Source organism: Mercenaria mercenaria, chromosome 6 (assembly GCF_021730395.1).
Source record: "Mercenaria mercenaria strain notata chromosome 6, MADL_Memer_1, whole genome shotgun sequence".
Classification (NCBI taxonomy): Eukaryota; Metazoa; Mollusca; class Bivalvia; order Venerida; family Veneridae; genus Mercenaria; species Mercenaria mercenaria.
In genome coordinates, this window is record NC_069366.1 from 60429118 (window position 1) to 60446722 (window position 17605).

General features: G+C 34.8%; 2 protein-coding genes across 2 annotated transcripts; both read right to left on the reverse strand.

Annotated features, from left to right (window-relative positions):
- Positions 1-735: 735 nt before the first annotated feature.
- LOC123550090 (uncharacterized) lies at positions 736-3641 on the reverse strand. The gene is made up of 2 exons (XM_053546995.1): positions 3316-3641; positions 736-864 (listed from the first exon to the last, which is right to left on the reverse strand). The coding sequence occupies exons 1-2, from the start codon at positions 3599-3601 to the stop codon at positions 767-769; spliced, it is 384 nt and encodes a 127-aa protein (XP_053402970.1). The 5' UTR covers positions 3602-3641; the 3' UTR covers positions 736-766.
- Positions 3642-9870: 6229 nt separating this feature from the next.
- LOC128558138 (uncharacterized) lies at positions 9871-16068 on the reverse strand. The gene is made up of 3 exons (XM_053546996.1): positions 16040-16068; positions 13888-13965; positions 9871-10800 (listed from the first exon to the last, which is right to left on the reverse strand). Exons 2-3 carry the CDS (start codon positions 13943-13945, stop codon positions 10298-10300), a joined length of 561 nt encoding a protein of 186 aa, XP_053402971.1. The 5' UTR covers positions 13946-13965; positions 16040-16068; the 3' UTR covers positions 9871-10297.
- Between the last annotated feature and the right edge of the window lie 1537 nt (positions 16069-17605).

Here is a 17605-nt window from a genome sequence, read left to right on the forward strand (position 1 = left end):
CACGTTCTGCATTATATTTATGTCCTATTTGGAGAGATATATGAGCTGACACACCGGTACAATTAAGACGTTAGTTAATCTTGTCTGATTATGATAGTGGAGAAAGACACTAGGTGCACCTTCATGCATTATATAGGTCCCGTCGGCACCTAGGATTTTAAGGCAAACAATCTATCTTTGGAACCATGTTAAAGTATCTACATTCCTCCATCCGCCCTTTCACATATTCATTAGTCTGTGTTCAGACCTTGAGTTTTGTTCAAATTTTGTATTTTGTATAAATATGTCCCTTCTCTTCTCAAACTACCAGATAATTAGAGCTAAGAAAGATCAGTCAGAATTTATACGAGAAATTAATAAAAAAAAATATTAAAAAGATAATCTAGTGAGTAGCCCTAAGACTGCCAGAGGGCCACTTTTGTGGCCCGACTAATGTACCAAATTTGCCAGAGGGCCACTTTTGTGGCCCGAAACCCGCTCAATTTGGGATCGATGTAGAACGTTTATTTCAGTATTTTATTACTAAAAAGAAGATTTGATGAAATGTAAATAGTTGTTATTTTGCACATTTACTGACGTCATTTCCGCCGTGACGTCGACTACGTGAAATTTCGCGCCGTAAATATTCAAGCAAAGTTTTCCTTCCATTAAATAAAAAATGTAAACATCATATATAAAACATAAGAACATCCTGGCAACAAACGGTATCGTAATTGATTCAAACATAACTGTTAATGGTAAATTCAAACATTTTAATGTATCAAAATCAGTTCACTCTTGTACAATGGCAAATGCGGTCAATACAGTGAGGTTCATTTCCTGCCTTACATGTCGTACACTCGGCCTGGTCTGTACATGGCACACCTGAAATATACAAATATACAGTGAGGTTCATTCCCTGCCGTACATGTCGTTCACTCGGCCAGGTCTGTTCATGGCACACCTGAAATATATATGTATACTTTCAGTGCATTTACTCCTTCTATAAAACCTAGATATACATTTTCAATACGTGCTTTGTGTGCATTCAAATCATAAAAAGTTACAAGTACAAATATTTTAAAGGTCGTTTATGTATATTCATTGTTTAAATATTTATCAAGTACTAGTAATCAGTTTTCGAGCGGTTTATTGATTTATTTACAACGGTTCATTAGAAATTGAATATACAAGTATCTGAACTATAAACCATGCTAAACATGCGATAGACCACAATACTGCCTTTAATATATTCACTTTTATGTACTCATTGAAATATGATAAAAATAAGTTAACATATAGAATATATATGTGAAAGACATATCCATACATTTTCTTTTAATCTTAAAGTTTCAAGTTTATGTTTTCCAAATGTTGCTCAATTTTTCTTTCAAATAAGCAAAGTATGAAGTCAAGCATTGCATATTCTGCAATAATCAATGGATGACACACGGACCGGTGAGAGAATGTTATGACGTCGATTAATACGTTAAATAGCAAAAAAAGTATGTAACGTTGTTAAGCGCATTGACGCTATTTTTCACGCTGACGTTACGTCCAATTTATGTTTTACCCTGATGAAGCCTTTCGGCGAAACGTCGGTATATTAAAATTGTAATAGTTTTTCGTGTTTGGTGGTGTTTTTCTACTCTATGACGTTAAATGGCCGCATTAGCATTACACGTTTACTTAGAATTAAAATAAAAGATTATTTGATAATTCCAACATGGCTCGTTTTTTGTGTCAGTTAAACAAAAATGGAATTCAAAAATTGTATTATTTACGAAGAATAACGGTTGATGTCTGGACTCGGAAAAGAACATTACCTCTTTCAGCATATTTTTTTTAGTAGAAACACCGTAGTATTTAGACAATGCACATCTATATCATAGGACTGAAACTAACAAAAAGAGTACATAAAATGATATCTGACACAATAATACATGGACACTATGAATGGTCGATTCAAAAGCTCACATGAGCTTACGTTGTCGATTTGCTGTAATTGCTTTCTTGCCAAATGTAAATAAACACAACTTATCGTTCATAGATGTCAAACAACAATATCTCACAAAAATTAGCTATGCACTGAAACTTTAAACGAAGTTTATTGAAGAAAAAACTAGTAAGTATATTAAATCCAAAGTATAAGCTATGCAAAATATTCAGCAATAATTTGATTTTTATCTAGAGCACTTAGTAAAACTCATCATCAGTACGTCATCAAGTGTTAAAAAGTTAACGATATTACATGTTGCACATCAGTCATTAGAATGGACTGTAACCAGGTTTACTTCCAATCCGCTAGTGACATTTCCACGTCGCTACGCTCTGTTACGACGTATGCGGTGCGAGCATTCTAACGGACGTTACCTATGGAAAACGTTCATTGAGACGCGAGATTTAACGTTTGCTATTCCAGTGTTTAAATGTTGGCAGGTTCAGAGGTTTATGCTTACCCACATCTACTGGAAAGAACATACAGTGTTGGGCAGATCACTGGTTTATACTTACCCACATCTACTGGGAAGAATATACATTCAATCATTCAGTATTGGGAAGATCACTGGTTTATACTTAACCACATCTACTGGGAAGTATACATATGCTAGGAGGATCACTGATTTATCCTTCCCCATATCTACTGGGAAGTATACATATGCTAGGAGGATCACTGATTTATCCTTACCCATATCAACTGGGAGGTATACATATGTTAGGAGGATCACTGATTTATCCTTACCCATATCAACTGGGAAGTATACATATGCTAGGAGGATCACTGATTTATCCTTACCCATATCTACTGAGAGGTACACATATGCTAGGAGAATCACTGATTTATCCTTACCCATATCTACTGAGAGGTACACATATGCTAGGAGGATCACTGATTTATCCTTACCCATATCTACTGAGAGGTACACATATGCTAGGAGGATCACTGATTTATCCTTACCCATATCTACTGGGAAGTATACATATGCTAGGAGGATCACTGATTTATCCTTACCCATATCTACTGAGAGGTATACATATGCTAGGAGGATCACTGATTTATCCTTACCCATATCTACTGAGAGGTATACATATGCTAGGAGGATCACTGATTTATCCTTACCCATATCTACTGAGAGGTATACATGTGCTAGGAGGATCACTGATTTATCCTTACCCATATCTACTGGGAAGTATACATATGCTAGGAGGATCACTGATTTATCCTTACCCATATCTACTGGGAGGTATACATATGCTAGGAGGATCAGAGGTTATGCTTATCCACATGTGCTGGGAAATATACATACAATGGGAGGATCAGAGGTTTTTACTTACCAACATCTACTGGGAAGAATATACATGCGCATATTTGAATGCTGGGATAGCAGACAACATGAGAACCTTGCGTACAGTTTGTTATTTTATTTTGGATGCATGTTTGTGTATCGGTGCACTTCTCTGCATAAACAAGACCTGAAAAAGTAAGGCTATTAATTACAATACATGTACTAGAATAAATATTCATAGCCGCTAGTAGTCTATCAACCATGCAAACGATATGCTGGAACAAACAGTTTACAACTTCATTGGCAACCTGTACATGATATATATTTTGTCCCATTGTGTGCTTCGTTTCTCCTGATGACCGGGGTTTTAAAAAACCATTGAGTCTATAAGGTAAAAGTTCCATTGGTTTTGATTGATACATATTTATACCACTGCAATTTTTTTTTCGGATTTTCATTAGCTAACATGCACAATATATAAAACCGTATATCCCGTGAACGAATTTCCTTTTTAGCAAGCCCCTCTACACAGACGGTATATACGCGGAAAGTGAATCTCGATTTTAATTAGGCCGGTTTTCAGTTTACATTAGAAACAATACGATTGGAAAATTAATTCACTGATAATCCTTATTTGCGATGGTTTTATATCTACCATGGAGTTATTTCACTTTAAATAAAGTTTATTTAAGAAATAATTTATGGTAAAACTGTGTTTTAACACTATTTATACACCATGGGCGGTTAAACATCGAGTGTAATAATTTCATGAAGGCGTTCGTACAACGTATAACCACCGGAGTACGTCTTTTATTGTAAAATTTAGATCAAATGCGATAGAACTGTTTCTTCGCGGATGTATGACGATAACTATACACAACCTTATATACAATAACTATACCGACCTAATTATTGTGCTGCAATAAGCAGTACACAACCTTATATGCAATAACTATAGGCCTACACAGCCTTATATGCAATGACTATACCGACTCAATTATTGTGCTGCAACAAGCAATACACATCCTTATATGCAATAACTATACATAACCTTATATGCAATGACTATACACAACCTTATATGCAGTAAATATACCGACCCAACATGCAATACACAACCTTATCTGCAATAACTTTACCGACCCAATTGCTGTGTTGCAACAAGTAATCGCCAACATTTTCAGCCATAACAGTTTCGAGCCAGTTTATGAAATCATGAAAATGATATGCTGGTATATTTACATTCTCCCCATTCGTTCTACTGAAAATGACGTTCATGTTGCAAGAACCTTAACAGGAAAGGCGCAAAAGTGTCGATAACGCTGTTTTGAGGATGTCCCAATGTGGCTGGGGAGAACATTCCTTAGAAGACGTCATAGTTGTTCTGTCTAGTGAACAGAATGACCGGAAAGCGGATTATAATGTTAAATACAACACAATACGCGCAGTTTATCATAAAATCTTGTTTAAAAATGGAAAGGAAATATAATGTTAATATAAGATATGAATTTAATTTTTTATAGTCCATGCGAAGTAAACGACAGAATAACATCGGCAAATTAGATATGAATCGCTGGCGCGATTAATTGATTTGCCGATCCTACTTTGTCGTTCAAATCGCATGAAAATTCGATAAAGAAATGTGTTTCTTAATAATACGTAGCCAGGTTGTGAAACCAAATAAACCTTTAATACATAAACAGATATGCAATAAATATACCTTGCCAGTTTGCGAAACCACACAAACGAAGAACACAAAATATGATATGCAATAACTATACCTAGCCAGTTTGTGAAACCACACAAACGAAGAATACAAAAAGAAATGATATGTAATATAGATATCTAATTATACCTAGCCAGTTTGTGAAACCACACAAATGAAGAATACAGAAACTGATATGCAATAACTATATTTAGACAGTTTGTGAAACCACGCAAACGAGGAATACAGAAACTGATATGCAATAAAAGAAATACATTGCCAATTTGTGAAACCACACAAACAAAGAATACAGAAACTGATATGCAATAAAAATACCTTGCCAGTTTGTGAAACCACACAAACGAAGAATACAGAAACTGATATGCAATAAAAATACCTTGCCAGTTTGTGAAACCACACAAACGAAGAATACAGAAACTGATATGCAATAAAGATACCCTGCCAGTTTGTGAAACCACACAAACGAAGAATACAGAAACTGATATGCAATAAAGATACCTTGCCAGTTTGTGAAACCACACAAACGAATAATACTGAAACTGATATGCAATTTATCCTACCCTTATACAAGATATAGCACAAAATCGGCCTGCCTAATAAACCTTGCTTTATTCAGTCAGTGTCAAAATATCATTTTTGCGGGAAATTTTGAAATCACATATTTTATCAAAATTTTAAATTGAAACCGACACCATTGTATTGGAAATGTTTGAATTTAGAAAATGAGTGGTCAAATTATAGGTTTTTATCCAGAAACAAAAAAAGGTATTGCCATTTTTCACTTTTACGGCACTTCAGCCGGAAATTTTGAAAACATATTTTTTTCCGAATTTTTCATTGAAACCGTTATCATTGTATTGGAAATGTTCTAACTAAGAAAATAAGTGGTAATATCAAAAGCTTTTATCCAGAAACAAAATAGTTATTGCAATTTTTCAATTTTATCCGCAAATTTTATTGCACTTGCAAACGTTATATATGACGTCAAGTCTGCACGCTGTTGCTCTTTCCAACGACTTGTTTCCCCAATATTATGAGCACGTAGGATAAATAGAATATTAGATTACTGTCTGAAAAATTTAAATTTATTAGGCTCGTCTACGAAAATATATAAGGCTCGGCAGCAGCCTCGCCTAATATATTTTCTTCTACTCGCCTAATAAATTTAAATTTATCCGACAGTAACCTAATATTCTCTATAACTATATCTAGCCAGTTTGTGAAAGCGCACAAACGAAAAATATAGAAACAGATATGCAGTAACTATATCGAGTTAGTTTGTGAAATCACACAAACGAAGAATACAGAAAATGACATGCAATAAAAATACCTTGCCAGTAAAGTTGTGAAACCACATAAACAAAGAATACAGGAACTGATATGCAATAACTATACATAGCTAGTTTGTGAAACCACACACACGAAGAATAAATAAACTGATATGCAATAAAAAATACCTTGCTAGTTTGTGAAATCTCACAGACCAAGAATGAAGAAACTGATATGCAATTACTAAATACGTAAAAAGTTTATATTTGTATTCGCCCAACTATTTTTCAGTGAAGATTTTGACGTTCATTTTGTAGTAAAATGAAAGGCACTAAAGTTACGACAACGCTGCCTAGTGATAATGGGCTGCTGTTTTGACGACGTCCTTGTATAGCCGAGGAGAACGTTCCTTAGATGACGTCGCAGTTGTTCCGTCTGGTGAACAGAATGGCCGGGAAGCTGATTCAAGTTCAAATTGCCGATTCTATTCTGTTGTTCATTTCGTATGAACTCTGACAAAACATATTTCATTTTTAAAAGTGAAACTACACAAAAACCAAGAATACAGAAACGTAGTACATGCAATATCTATACTAGCCAGTTTGTGAAACCACATACACCAACAATACAGAAACTGATATGCAATAATTTATCTCTAGTTTACGAGACATCACAAACCAAGACGTGGCCTACAGAAACTGATATGCAATTACTATACTAATTAGGAAACCACGCAAAGGAATTACCCAAACAAACAACACTACTATCTGTCATAATCATACTGAATCAGTTTATGACTATCAAACAATTTCAGCCATAAACCTTGAGATACTTCTATAAGCTACAAAGAAACAAGTATATATGTTACCTGCAACAATAACCGCTATGATTATGATGAACTGACGCATATTTCAGAGTATTACAATAATTATTCCCTTCAGAACTTGTCTTGTTGACTTTTATGTATGTATCTGACGGTTGGTTGTTGGGACTATATATATATAACCAGATATGTACACCTCTTGGCGAGAAAAAAAGCAACTTGTATGGTTTTCTGTGACAGATCGAAAGCTTTCGACCGAGATTGGCATAAAGGCCATATCTAAACTGAAGCAGTATGGTATTTCAGGAAACTTGGTAAATTAGATAGCAGATTAGATAGATCACAGAAAGTATTTGTAGCGGACAATCGCTTTCAAATACTAGTAGTAGGTCATTAACTGCTGGCGAACCTCAAGGATCGGCCTATGTAGCAGTGGCATGTAAAATTCAATCCTTCTAAAACTGAAGTCCTGTTTTTCCCTTTTAGAGATACAGCCCAACCTTCGTTAACCTTTGATAATAGCCCTTTAAACTTCGCTGACGATCACAAACATCTGGGTCTTACAATAAGTCATGATGGGCCTTGGCACACCCATATAAACAATATCACTTCCTCAGCTTCAAAAGTACTCGGCTCTATGAGAATGTTAAAAATTAAGTTATTAGATCTACTCTTAACAACATTTATATATCGTATCTAAGACCTCTGCTTGAGTATGCGTCAGTTGTATGGGCGGCTGTACCCAATATGAAAAGGACACTATAGAAAATCTTCAATATGAAGCAGCATTGTTACTGCTTTGACTCGTCCCGCTTCCATTCAAAATTTACTCACTGCAATTGACTGGGTTTCTCTTGCAGATCGTAAAATTATGCAGAAATTAATATTAGCATATAAAGGAAACAACGGACTTCTTTCGGATTACCTTACAGACATTTTTCCACCAACAGTTCATAATTCTAAAAACTATGAACTTAGAAATAACACTAACATTGTTACATTGCCTAGACGTCTCGAAATTTAGTCAAGATCAGAACTCTATACCCGATTCAGTATACTTATGGAATAACCTTGACCTTCCGACACGCAATGTTAACACGCTCACATCTTTTAAAAATAAACTGAAGAGTAAATTGTTCCGTCTTTTTATCTAATAGGAGAACGATTCTATAATGTAAATTCAAACACGTATTAGAAAAGGATGTAGCAACTTAAATAATGATCTTTTTGTAACCATTTACGAGACTACCCTGATTGCTCTTGTGGACATGGTATTGAAGATGCGGAACATATTTCTTTTTAAATGTAGCCATTATGCCAATGCTCATCGATTGTTATTTATTAATACTCGAATATTCCATCCACTTAAAAAGTACTCACGAATTACTTCACGGAATTGATTCAATAACTGATGAGGAGAACAAATATTTGTTTTTAGAAGTACAAACTTATATGAAAAATACACATCGTTTCTCTAGCGCTGCCCCTTGAACGTTTGACTTATTTTATATATATCTGATTAGAAAACTCTGAGTTGGACTGGGTGTGGGGATGCGGCAGCAGGAACGAGTGGGTTGCGGTTATTCATTTTACACTTGACTGTGTATGATTTTTTTTTTATTGTTTTATCCCTTTTTTCTATTTAAATTACTTCTTATCTTAACTATTCTACTATATAAAATTATGTAAATTTATATCTGAAAATTATATTTTGTTGGGCATTTTTTTCTTTACTAGTCCAAACAAAAATCCGCCATTTAGTTTAATCTAACATTAATTTGACAGCCAGGGACGGGCCGATTTCTAATGTTCGTAAAACTTGTGGTTCATCCCTTTTGTATTATCACACCTTTGCAAAGTTACCAAATGTATCTTGATGTGCTGTTGTATTATTATATAAAGAAGTTGACAAATCTCTACCTTAGTAAAGGTCTAACGCACGCACGCACAAACGCACGGATATATAATTACATAATCCGTACATGAGCCGTATTGCTCAGCTAAAGACATTTTGGATAGGTATTGTTGGCGAACAATATGGATTATGTACTGCGTGGAAATATAATAGGGTTGCTCGATCCGGGATGCTGTATTCGGCTCGAGTGGGTTTTGGCAGATCGGATCTCACGAGGCGCGTAAGCGCAGATTGTGATCCGACCTTGCAAAATCCACGATAGCGGAAAACAAACCCCAAACCTAACTACTATTATAATGACCCTTTTATTATTTACCTCCGCCTTTTTTGTTTGTTGTTTTGAATATAATCTAAAATGTTTGCCGATTTTGAAATAGGAATGAGTGAAGTTTTTGTGTACGCTATTTATAGAACTTTGACAGGTCATGAATAACAAAATGGAGCAGTCCGGCAACATGCAATATAAAAGGTACAATACGTTTTTTTCTGCCTGTTCATATTTATTTGTGAAAATCATGTGTAGTTTTGACAAAAGTTTTATAGGTATATAATAGATATATATAGCTCATAGCTTAGATCTACATTTCGAATTACGTGAAAAAAATGACCAAAACAAAAGAGATATATAGCAACAAATGTAAGTACTAGACAGCCAGTTAACTTTATGGTATTCTACTATGGGAAGATAAATTTCCGTGATCAATATCAAAATATAATCATATTGATTCCTTCCTTGTAAATAGAACAGAAATGTTGCTAATAACCATGTAAAATTTAAATTGTTTTTTTTTTTATTTTTTACGGAGCATATTGCATTTCTTTCGCTTGTAATTATTTATATTTTGTTTAATGATGATTGTAATAATTCATTTCATTTAATAAAAAGTCGGCATGATTTTTGTCCAATATCGTTTTAAACTGTGTCGATTTCGCTTTAATGTGTTTCAAGAGAGAGTTCTTACGCCTAAAAAACGTAGGTTGTTTCCGGTATTTTTTGTATATGTGTGTGTGTGTGTGTGTGTGTGTGTGTGTGTTTCGGGGGTGGGGGGAGGGGTTAGGGGGACTTTTCGAAAATTATTTTTGTTTAAAAAGATGAATACAAATAAGAGGGTTATGCATTGAGAGCATCAGTAAGTTGATTTCTAACATCACTGATCATGTTTAAAGCATACAAAGTGCAGCTTTGCAACTTTTTGTTGAAAAATTGAAAAATAAATATCCAAGGTAATAAAAACATTTAGGATCGGGCGAAAAAAATCAGGGTATGTCGGGATACCGGAAACAAACATTTTTAGGCCTTATGTGCATTTTTTAACTTTACATTGTCCATTGACCAGTGGTGATCCGTCTTTGCAATATTTTCGATCTTTGGCCCATATTTCAACGCCTATCTTCCCACGAGGAACACAGATGCAACATCCGGTTGCGTTATATCCCTTTTTACATTTAGGGTAGCACAAATGGCCGTACATTTCCTCGCCACTCTTACAACGATACCTTTGGAACAATGTCAGTTTGATACCGACATCAGTTTTTCGACAGGTGCAGCCGTCGTCATTGTATCCGGCTTTGCAATTGTCACAGCATCCCCAAATAGTACAGCAACAACCTTTGACATAGATGTGTGCATCACTCCAGCAACTTGTGCCATCGTCCCTTTGTCCCGATGGACAAGGTGCTTTGTCTGGAAGCCGGCCTACTCCTCTTCCGTAAGATCCTCGCCAGCAGTCCTTACCATCATCATTTGTATCTTCAGGACAGGGTTTTATATCGGGTTTTCTGTAGCTCACAGTGCACTGACCTGTTTAAAAAGTTTGAATATAAGTGTATGAAAACGACATTTTTAATGTGTATCCTAAATTTGGTGAAATAAAATAGGCTACGTAAAACCCAATTCCCGGGGACGTATGAAGATGGACTTCCAGCACCGGTGTTATAAGAAAAAAGTGGCTTTCTGCAATAGTGTCACTTTCATTTTTACAGTAAGAGTAGCTTATTTGCATGAAACATACCAAGTTTTAGCTTGATAAAATCATGTTATAAGGTTTAATGGCATTTTTAGTAACGCGTGGCAATTCTCAAAAATACTTGTCGCGACATAACTTTTAACCATTTCTCCTAGTTGGAACTTATTTTTGCCCTATGCTTCTAATTTATTTACTCAAATTTGCAAGTAAATAACACATAAATACCATTAAATATACAAACTTTCTACTCTGATAGTTATAAATGGATAATATCTAGACTCTGAATGTGCATTTAGAAAAAATGTACACTAACAAAAAGTGAAAACTTTTTTTTACATTTCTATAAATGAAAAAAAAAATCTTGAAAATACTATCAAGATGTCACGTATAGGTCCACAATGAAATATAAACAGTTATTGGCTTACATAAAACATGAAAATACCACTTTAACTGGGGAAAAAAATGAGGATCTTTTCTTTCCGCCCGGAAGTGCTGCTTGTTTATCTATTTAGTACTATTGTACCTTAAAGCATGCACACAATAAACAGCTGGCATTCTTTACTCTACATATATATAAAATTGACAAATTTCCAATTGCTGCAGCACACATTAGGACCCATTTCAAATGTCTGTAACTTACACATTCTTGAAAAATATTGTCAGTGCTGAATAAAAATCAAAAGAAAAGTGGTTTTCATGTCTAATGCAAGGAAAATATTGTCAGTGAAAGACACAAACTGCAAAATCAGCTAAAAATGAGAACCCAAATGGTAGTAATGGTGTCCTCAGAATCCATGACAAATTCTATGAAACTATCATTTCATCATGAAAAGGATTCCTTCATGTCAAGCATAGATCTGTCTTGTTATTTCAGCAAACAAATTGTAAAGAAAATAAGGGGGCGGGGGGTGGGGGAGCTGAGAAGTATTTGTACCCGTCATCATGCTACTGCCATTCTTCTTTTGAGCCATTTTCCTATTTAGTGCTTGTATACCTTAACCCTTAGCCTGCTGCAGGCGAATTTAACAGCCTTTGCAAACAGCTTGGAACCAGATCAGACGCCGATTAAATCGGCGTCTGATCAGGTTCCAAGCTGTTTGCTACTCTGACAATATTTCTTCCAATTTTGGAGCAAATTGAATGAACTTTACAATTTTAGCAGACGACATTTCCAGCAGACGACAATTTATCTAGCATGCTAAAGATTAAAACGTTGGAAACTCCTGTCCGGTATATAAGGATTAATATTGGTACAAGATATGACGACTTAACAATGAATTTGTCAAAATAAGACTGATGATGAAAACATTTTAGCTATATAGAACTTTCTACTATTTTCAAAAGAATTAAAAAAAAAAAAAAAAAAAAACTAAATAATGGATAAATAACAATACATGTAGTCAGTAAATATAGGTTTTGTTATTAGAAACAGGATGTTGGCGACTTTTGTACTTATTACAAAAATACAAAAACTAAAATTTTAATGTATCCTTTTCCATATAAGACAATTTAAAGTAATAACCTCCCGCATTATAGAGTGAACATATTTTACCTGAGAAATATTAAATAGTTTCATTTAAAAAAATATTTTCCTAAACGTATGTATCAAGCTTGTATATCATATGAGCCGCACCATGAGAAAACCAGCATATTGCATTCGCGACCAGCATGGATCCAGACCAGCCTGCGCAGTCTGGTCAGGATCCATGCTGTTCGCTTTCAAAGCCTATTGCAATTAGAGAAATCGTTAGCAAACAGCACGGATCCTGACCAGACTGCGCGAATGCTCAGTCTGGCCTGGATCCATGCTGGTCGCAAACGCACTTGTTGGTTTTCTCATGGTGCGGCTCAATATATTATGACTTTTTAAAGAAATGAATGGCAAAGAATCAACAAACAATGTTTAAGGTGTGGATTATGGAGACCGCTTCATGTGCTAACAGAATGCTATTTAATTCTTTTTAAGCAATGAATATATCGAGCTAAGATTTCTTTTCAGTCAGAGTCCATACAATAAATGCAAACATTTAAGAGCATTTAGTGTACTATTTTTGACAAACCAGAAAATGCAGTTACTATTATTCTATCTATATTGTATATCTATCTAACCTCTTACAGGAACGAAGACACTTTAACACACAATATGTTATTATATCCAAACAAACAAATGAAATTTCTTTTCATTCTACGCTCAAAATTTGAAACCAACGAATTCTGGACCCGTGTTCACAAAACATTTTTCAATCTCAGCCGAGTTTGAGTTTGAAATTTTAATATCAATTTTACGAAATCTTCGAGGCTAAATTCCAGCTGAGACTGACCATCAATACTGAAAATAGTTATAAACTTAAAATTTAGCTGTATTAAATATGCTATTTGGATATAAATGACAAATAAAGTATCATTATCAAGCTCAGCTGAAAATGAACATGTTTTGTGAACACGTGGCCAGATCTCCGCGAAGCCAAATCCATGGATTAACATGCCCGCGAAAGTACATGACTCCACAGCAAATAATACGCTTCATGAAACAAACCGGGAGATGTTTTGAATTACATAAATTCAATAAAATGTTCACTATATACTACAAGATAATGATTATTCAGTGTCGTAAATTTCAATAATATGAATCATAGTGCATTTGCGACCAGCATGGATCCAGACCAGCCTGCGCATCAGCGCAGTCTGGTCAGGATCCATGCTTTTCGGTTTCAAAGCCTATTGCATTAGAGAAACTGTTTGCGAACAGCAAGGATCCTGACCAGACTGCGCCCGGCTGCGCAGGCTGGTCTGTATCCATGCTGGTCGCAAAGTCACTATGTTGGTTTTCTCATGGTGCGGCTCATATAAACAATTCCATTCTATTAGCTTACTGTAACTCATGACTAAAGACAGTGCAGTTTTGTAATAAAATATATTACCGTACGAAGCTGCCACAACGACAGCCAGAACAACTACTGCAAATAAAAGTTTCCCCATCGTTTTTCTGCTCACTGTGTCTGAAGTAAAACAATCTAATCATTTCGTATGTTGGTGTAAGTATAAGATATCTAAAATACAGTGCTTTTTTCGCAAGCGTAAATATAACTTGTACAGTGATAAAGAAAAATGTCATACCAGTAAATGTTATTTTACCTCAATAGCTAATATTTACAAATATGATGATCTGATTTTATCATAAACGTGCAGCCACTCTTCTTGAAATAATAATTTACAAGGATAAAATCAAATAATTGTGTTTCAACTAAAATACAAGTATGACGGAATCACATGTTTGTTATTACTTACCCTAACCGTCACCTTAATGAATTTTAGGTCATTTGCGCTTATTAATCATCGCGTTTACGTTATCATAAGCAATAATTCTATAAAAAGAAAGAATTCTAACAAGATCCGATTCATTTTCCTATTTAACAAAGAAGGCTGAAAACAGTGAATTATTATACAACAATTCACTGTTCTGACGTCACACTTATTTAAGAAATGAAATTTGTTTTTCGGTGTTCATGAGAAATGCACGACAGAATAGGATCGGCAAATCCATGTTTAATTTGCCGATCTTATTCTGTCATTCATTTCGCATGAACATCGAAAAACAAGTTTCATTTCTTATATTTACATTATATTTCCTTTCCATTTGTAAACAAGACTGAATTATAAGTTTCACACATTTTGTTGCATTTCACATTAAAATCAACTTCCCGGCCATTCTGTTCTCCAGACGGAACAGCTGCGACGTCATCTAAGGAACGTTCTCCCTGACTATACGCGGACGTCATCAAAGCGGCGGCCCGTTATAACTAAGCAGCGGTGACGTAACTTTCGCGCCTTTCCTTTTGCTGTTCATACGAAATGAACGTCATAATTTTTAATGGAAAAGAATATGGCAAATGTAAATATTACGTCATATCGTCTAACGGCATAGCGGGGCGCTGGAAAAGAAACCGATTGAAAACTGGCAAATATTTAATGAATGCCGTCAAGAATGTACTTTAAAGTCCTTGGTAACGTGTTAGAATTGAAATAATATATCTCATTTAGTGATTTGCTCTTGAATAAAACATGGCTTGTCGTTCAGATGCGTATTATTATATCACTCGGGCTGCGCCCTCGTGATATAATTCCTTCGCATCTGAACTCCAAACAATGATATATTCAGCGACAAATCACTAAATGAGATATAGGTCCCTATTATTTCTTAAATAAATGAAAACGGTATGCGCGGCATGTGAAAACAGCTGAAAGATTTCTGACTTCTTTCGCTTCATACGATAAGTTCGAAACAAGTTCCGAGAAATGCTGCGATTATATATTCAATGTGATGCAATTTAAATTTATCGTTATTTATCTGTTCGCCTATCCAGTCTTTCTTGGAATCTAGACATTTTGTGCGCGTCAGGTAACATGCATTGTTAAAAAAGGTGTGAAGATTAAAAAACTTAAAAAACTTATAAAGAAATTGTTAGAACTGTCTTTTCTACTGCGCAAAAATATTGCATCTGATGTTCACTCGATGAAAGATTTTTTGAACGTACCGTACCATCTATATTATACATGTTTTTTTATGTATAGGTGTCGTTCAGTACCGTTACATTTACGTAAATTCTTTCTCTACGACTTCCACAACGTCGTACAATATAGTTAACTATGTGTTATATATTTTAAGATGTATTTATGCATTTGCATGTTTTACTGAAAGGCCCCCGTATGGTTTAGGTAGGTCTTCATATTCAGTACTTTTATAAATTATAAATAAAAACAGCTGCGAAACTGCATAAAAATTGAAATTATCGTTTTAACTTGGGGAAAGAAAGGAATATTTTCTGAATGCCAATACAGAGCAGCCAAGCAGTTCCCAATAATTAGTCTGATGTCATTCCGGCTTCCATGTACCAAACATACATTTAACAAACACTAACAGTAAGTAACTAAAAAAATGCTCCAATATTGAAAAGTTCATCCTAATTAGCATTCAGTGTATATGGCATATTTTATTTTATTCTGAACACAAGTTTTAAACAACAACTTTATTACGTGCCTATTTACGTGAAAAAGTAAACAATTAACACTTACCTTTGTATTGTTGGAACGATCGTGTTGATTTCTGACTGTCCGTTACAGCACGTGCTATATATATATATATTATACACAAGACCTTCCAGTTATTTTTTAATTAATAATGCCTTCTAGCCATTACGCAATAAAAAAAGCAAATTAATGGTCCTTAATCTGTAATTATTAATAATGTGACAAGAACGGGGATAATATTTATGGCAATATCATATACAATGTATCTGCAACCGAAAAAAAAATGGTAAAAACGATATTTTATTAACATGCCTGTTTCATCAATATTTATAAAAGCTGGTTCGAGGGTAGGTTTCTGATGTGAATGAGTATGTTATAGTCTTTCTAAAGGCTAATAAGATCGTTAAATTAATTATTTTTAACCAGATTTGCTCACAGCATCGTTTTTATGCTAAATGTTTCAATTCTTTATATATGACAATGTAATTGATCGCGGTCCGTCCTTGAGTAAAGCATGCCCTACTTCATGTAAACACAGATGCAAAAGTACACCGACATTTATGATAAAATAAGCATTATAATATAAATGAGCCGCACCATGAGAAAACCAACATAGTGCGTTTGCGACCAGCATGGATCCAGACCAGTCTGCGCATCCGCGCAGTCTGGTCAGGATCCATGCTGTTCGCTTTCAAAGCCTATTGCAGTTAGAGAAACGATTAGCGAACAGCATGGATCCTGACCAGACTACACGGATGGATCCATGCTGGTCGCAAACGCACTGTGTTGGCTATCTCATGACGCGGCTCATATAATCTTCCTTGTACGCTTACACTTCTTATTCTTTAGACCTTTTATGAATTCCTACGATACCGTCGGGAATAATTGCACTGCTGACGAAAAGAAGCTAACCCGCCAGAATCAGGAAGCCACGCAGTTAAGTAGCCTCTATGCGGTAGTCCTCAAACATTGCGTGAAAGAGAAAGAAACATGTAGCTGCCAAATAAAAAGGGTAGGGAAACGAAAAGCAGTTTCTGCGTTTGATTCCTCAGTCTATAAAGATTTTTGTTTGTTTTAAAGCTTTCTTTTTGCTTAAATAATTATTCCACTGAATAAAATAATCAAATACATTTATGCCGAAATCTTGCATATGTTAATATATATGTCTGCTATGACTTATATAAAAATATAATACAGTTGTCAGATCTTAGAAATACATTAAATTAAGAAATTAATTGTTAAAAGCGAACTTCAGGGCAAATACCACTGATGTATGTAAATATAGCTGTTGATTTCAAATTACAACAACGAAAAAAAAACAATAGTAAAGGTATATAAGGTTTTATAAAGCAATCGGCACGTGCACTAATTCTTTACATTTTGCCTCTGTTTAACGAAGGAATAAGAACGAAACACTTAGATTCTATTTATTTAAAACTGTGACCTGGTAATACATAAACCTTTGTGACAATCTTACAACAAACTAGTTAATTTATTTTGTCAGAGGGACAAGAAAACTCGACTAGACAAGGTAATCGGGAACACCGATGGATGCTCCCATACTTGAACATCTATCATAGGGTTGTTCTAGAGGCGCCTTACTGCAGTCTA

What these genes read in the sequence shown, in the direction of transcription:
- LOC123550090 (XM_053546995.1), bottom strand. Translation starts at nt 3,601, where the DNA reads ATGGGACAAAATATATATCATGTACAGGTTGCCAATGAAGTTGTAAAC. An exon ending in ATTCTTCCCAGTAGATGTTG is followed by an intron (nt 865 to 3,315) that starts GTAAGTAAAAAC and finishes TGTATATTTCAG; the next exon opens with GTGTGCCATGTACAGACCAG.
- LOC128558138 (XM_053546996.1), bottom strand. Translation starts at nt 13,945, where the DNA reads ATGGGGAAACTTTTATTTGCAGTAGTTGTTCTGGCTGTCGTTGTGGCA. An exon ending in CGTTGTGGCAGCTTCGTACG is followed by an intron (nt 10,801 to 13,887) that starts GTAATATATTTT and finishes CTTTTTAAACAG; the next exon opens with GTCAGTGCACTGTGAGCTAC.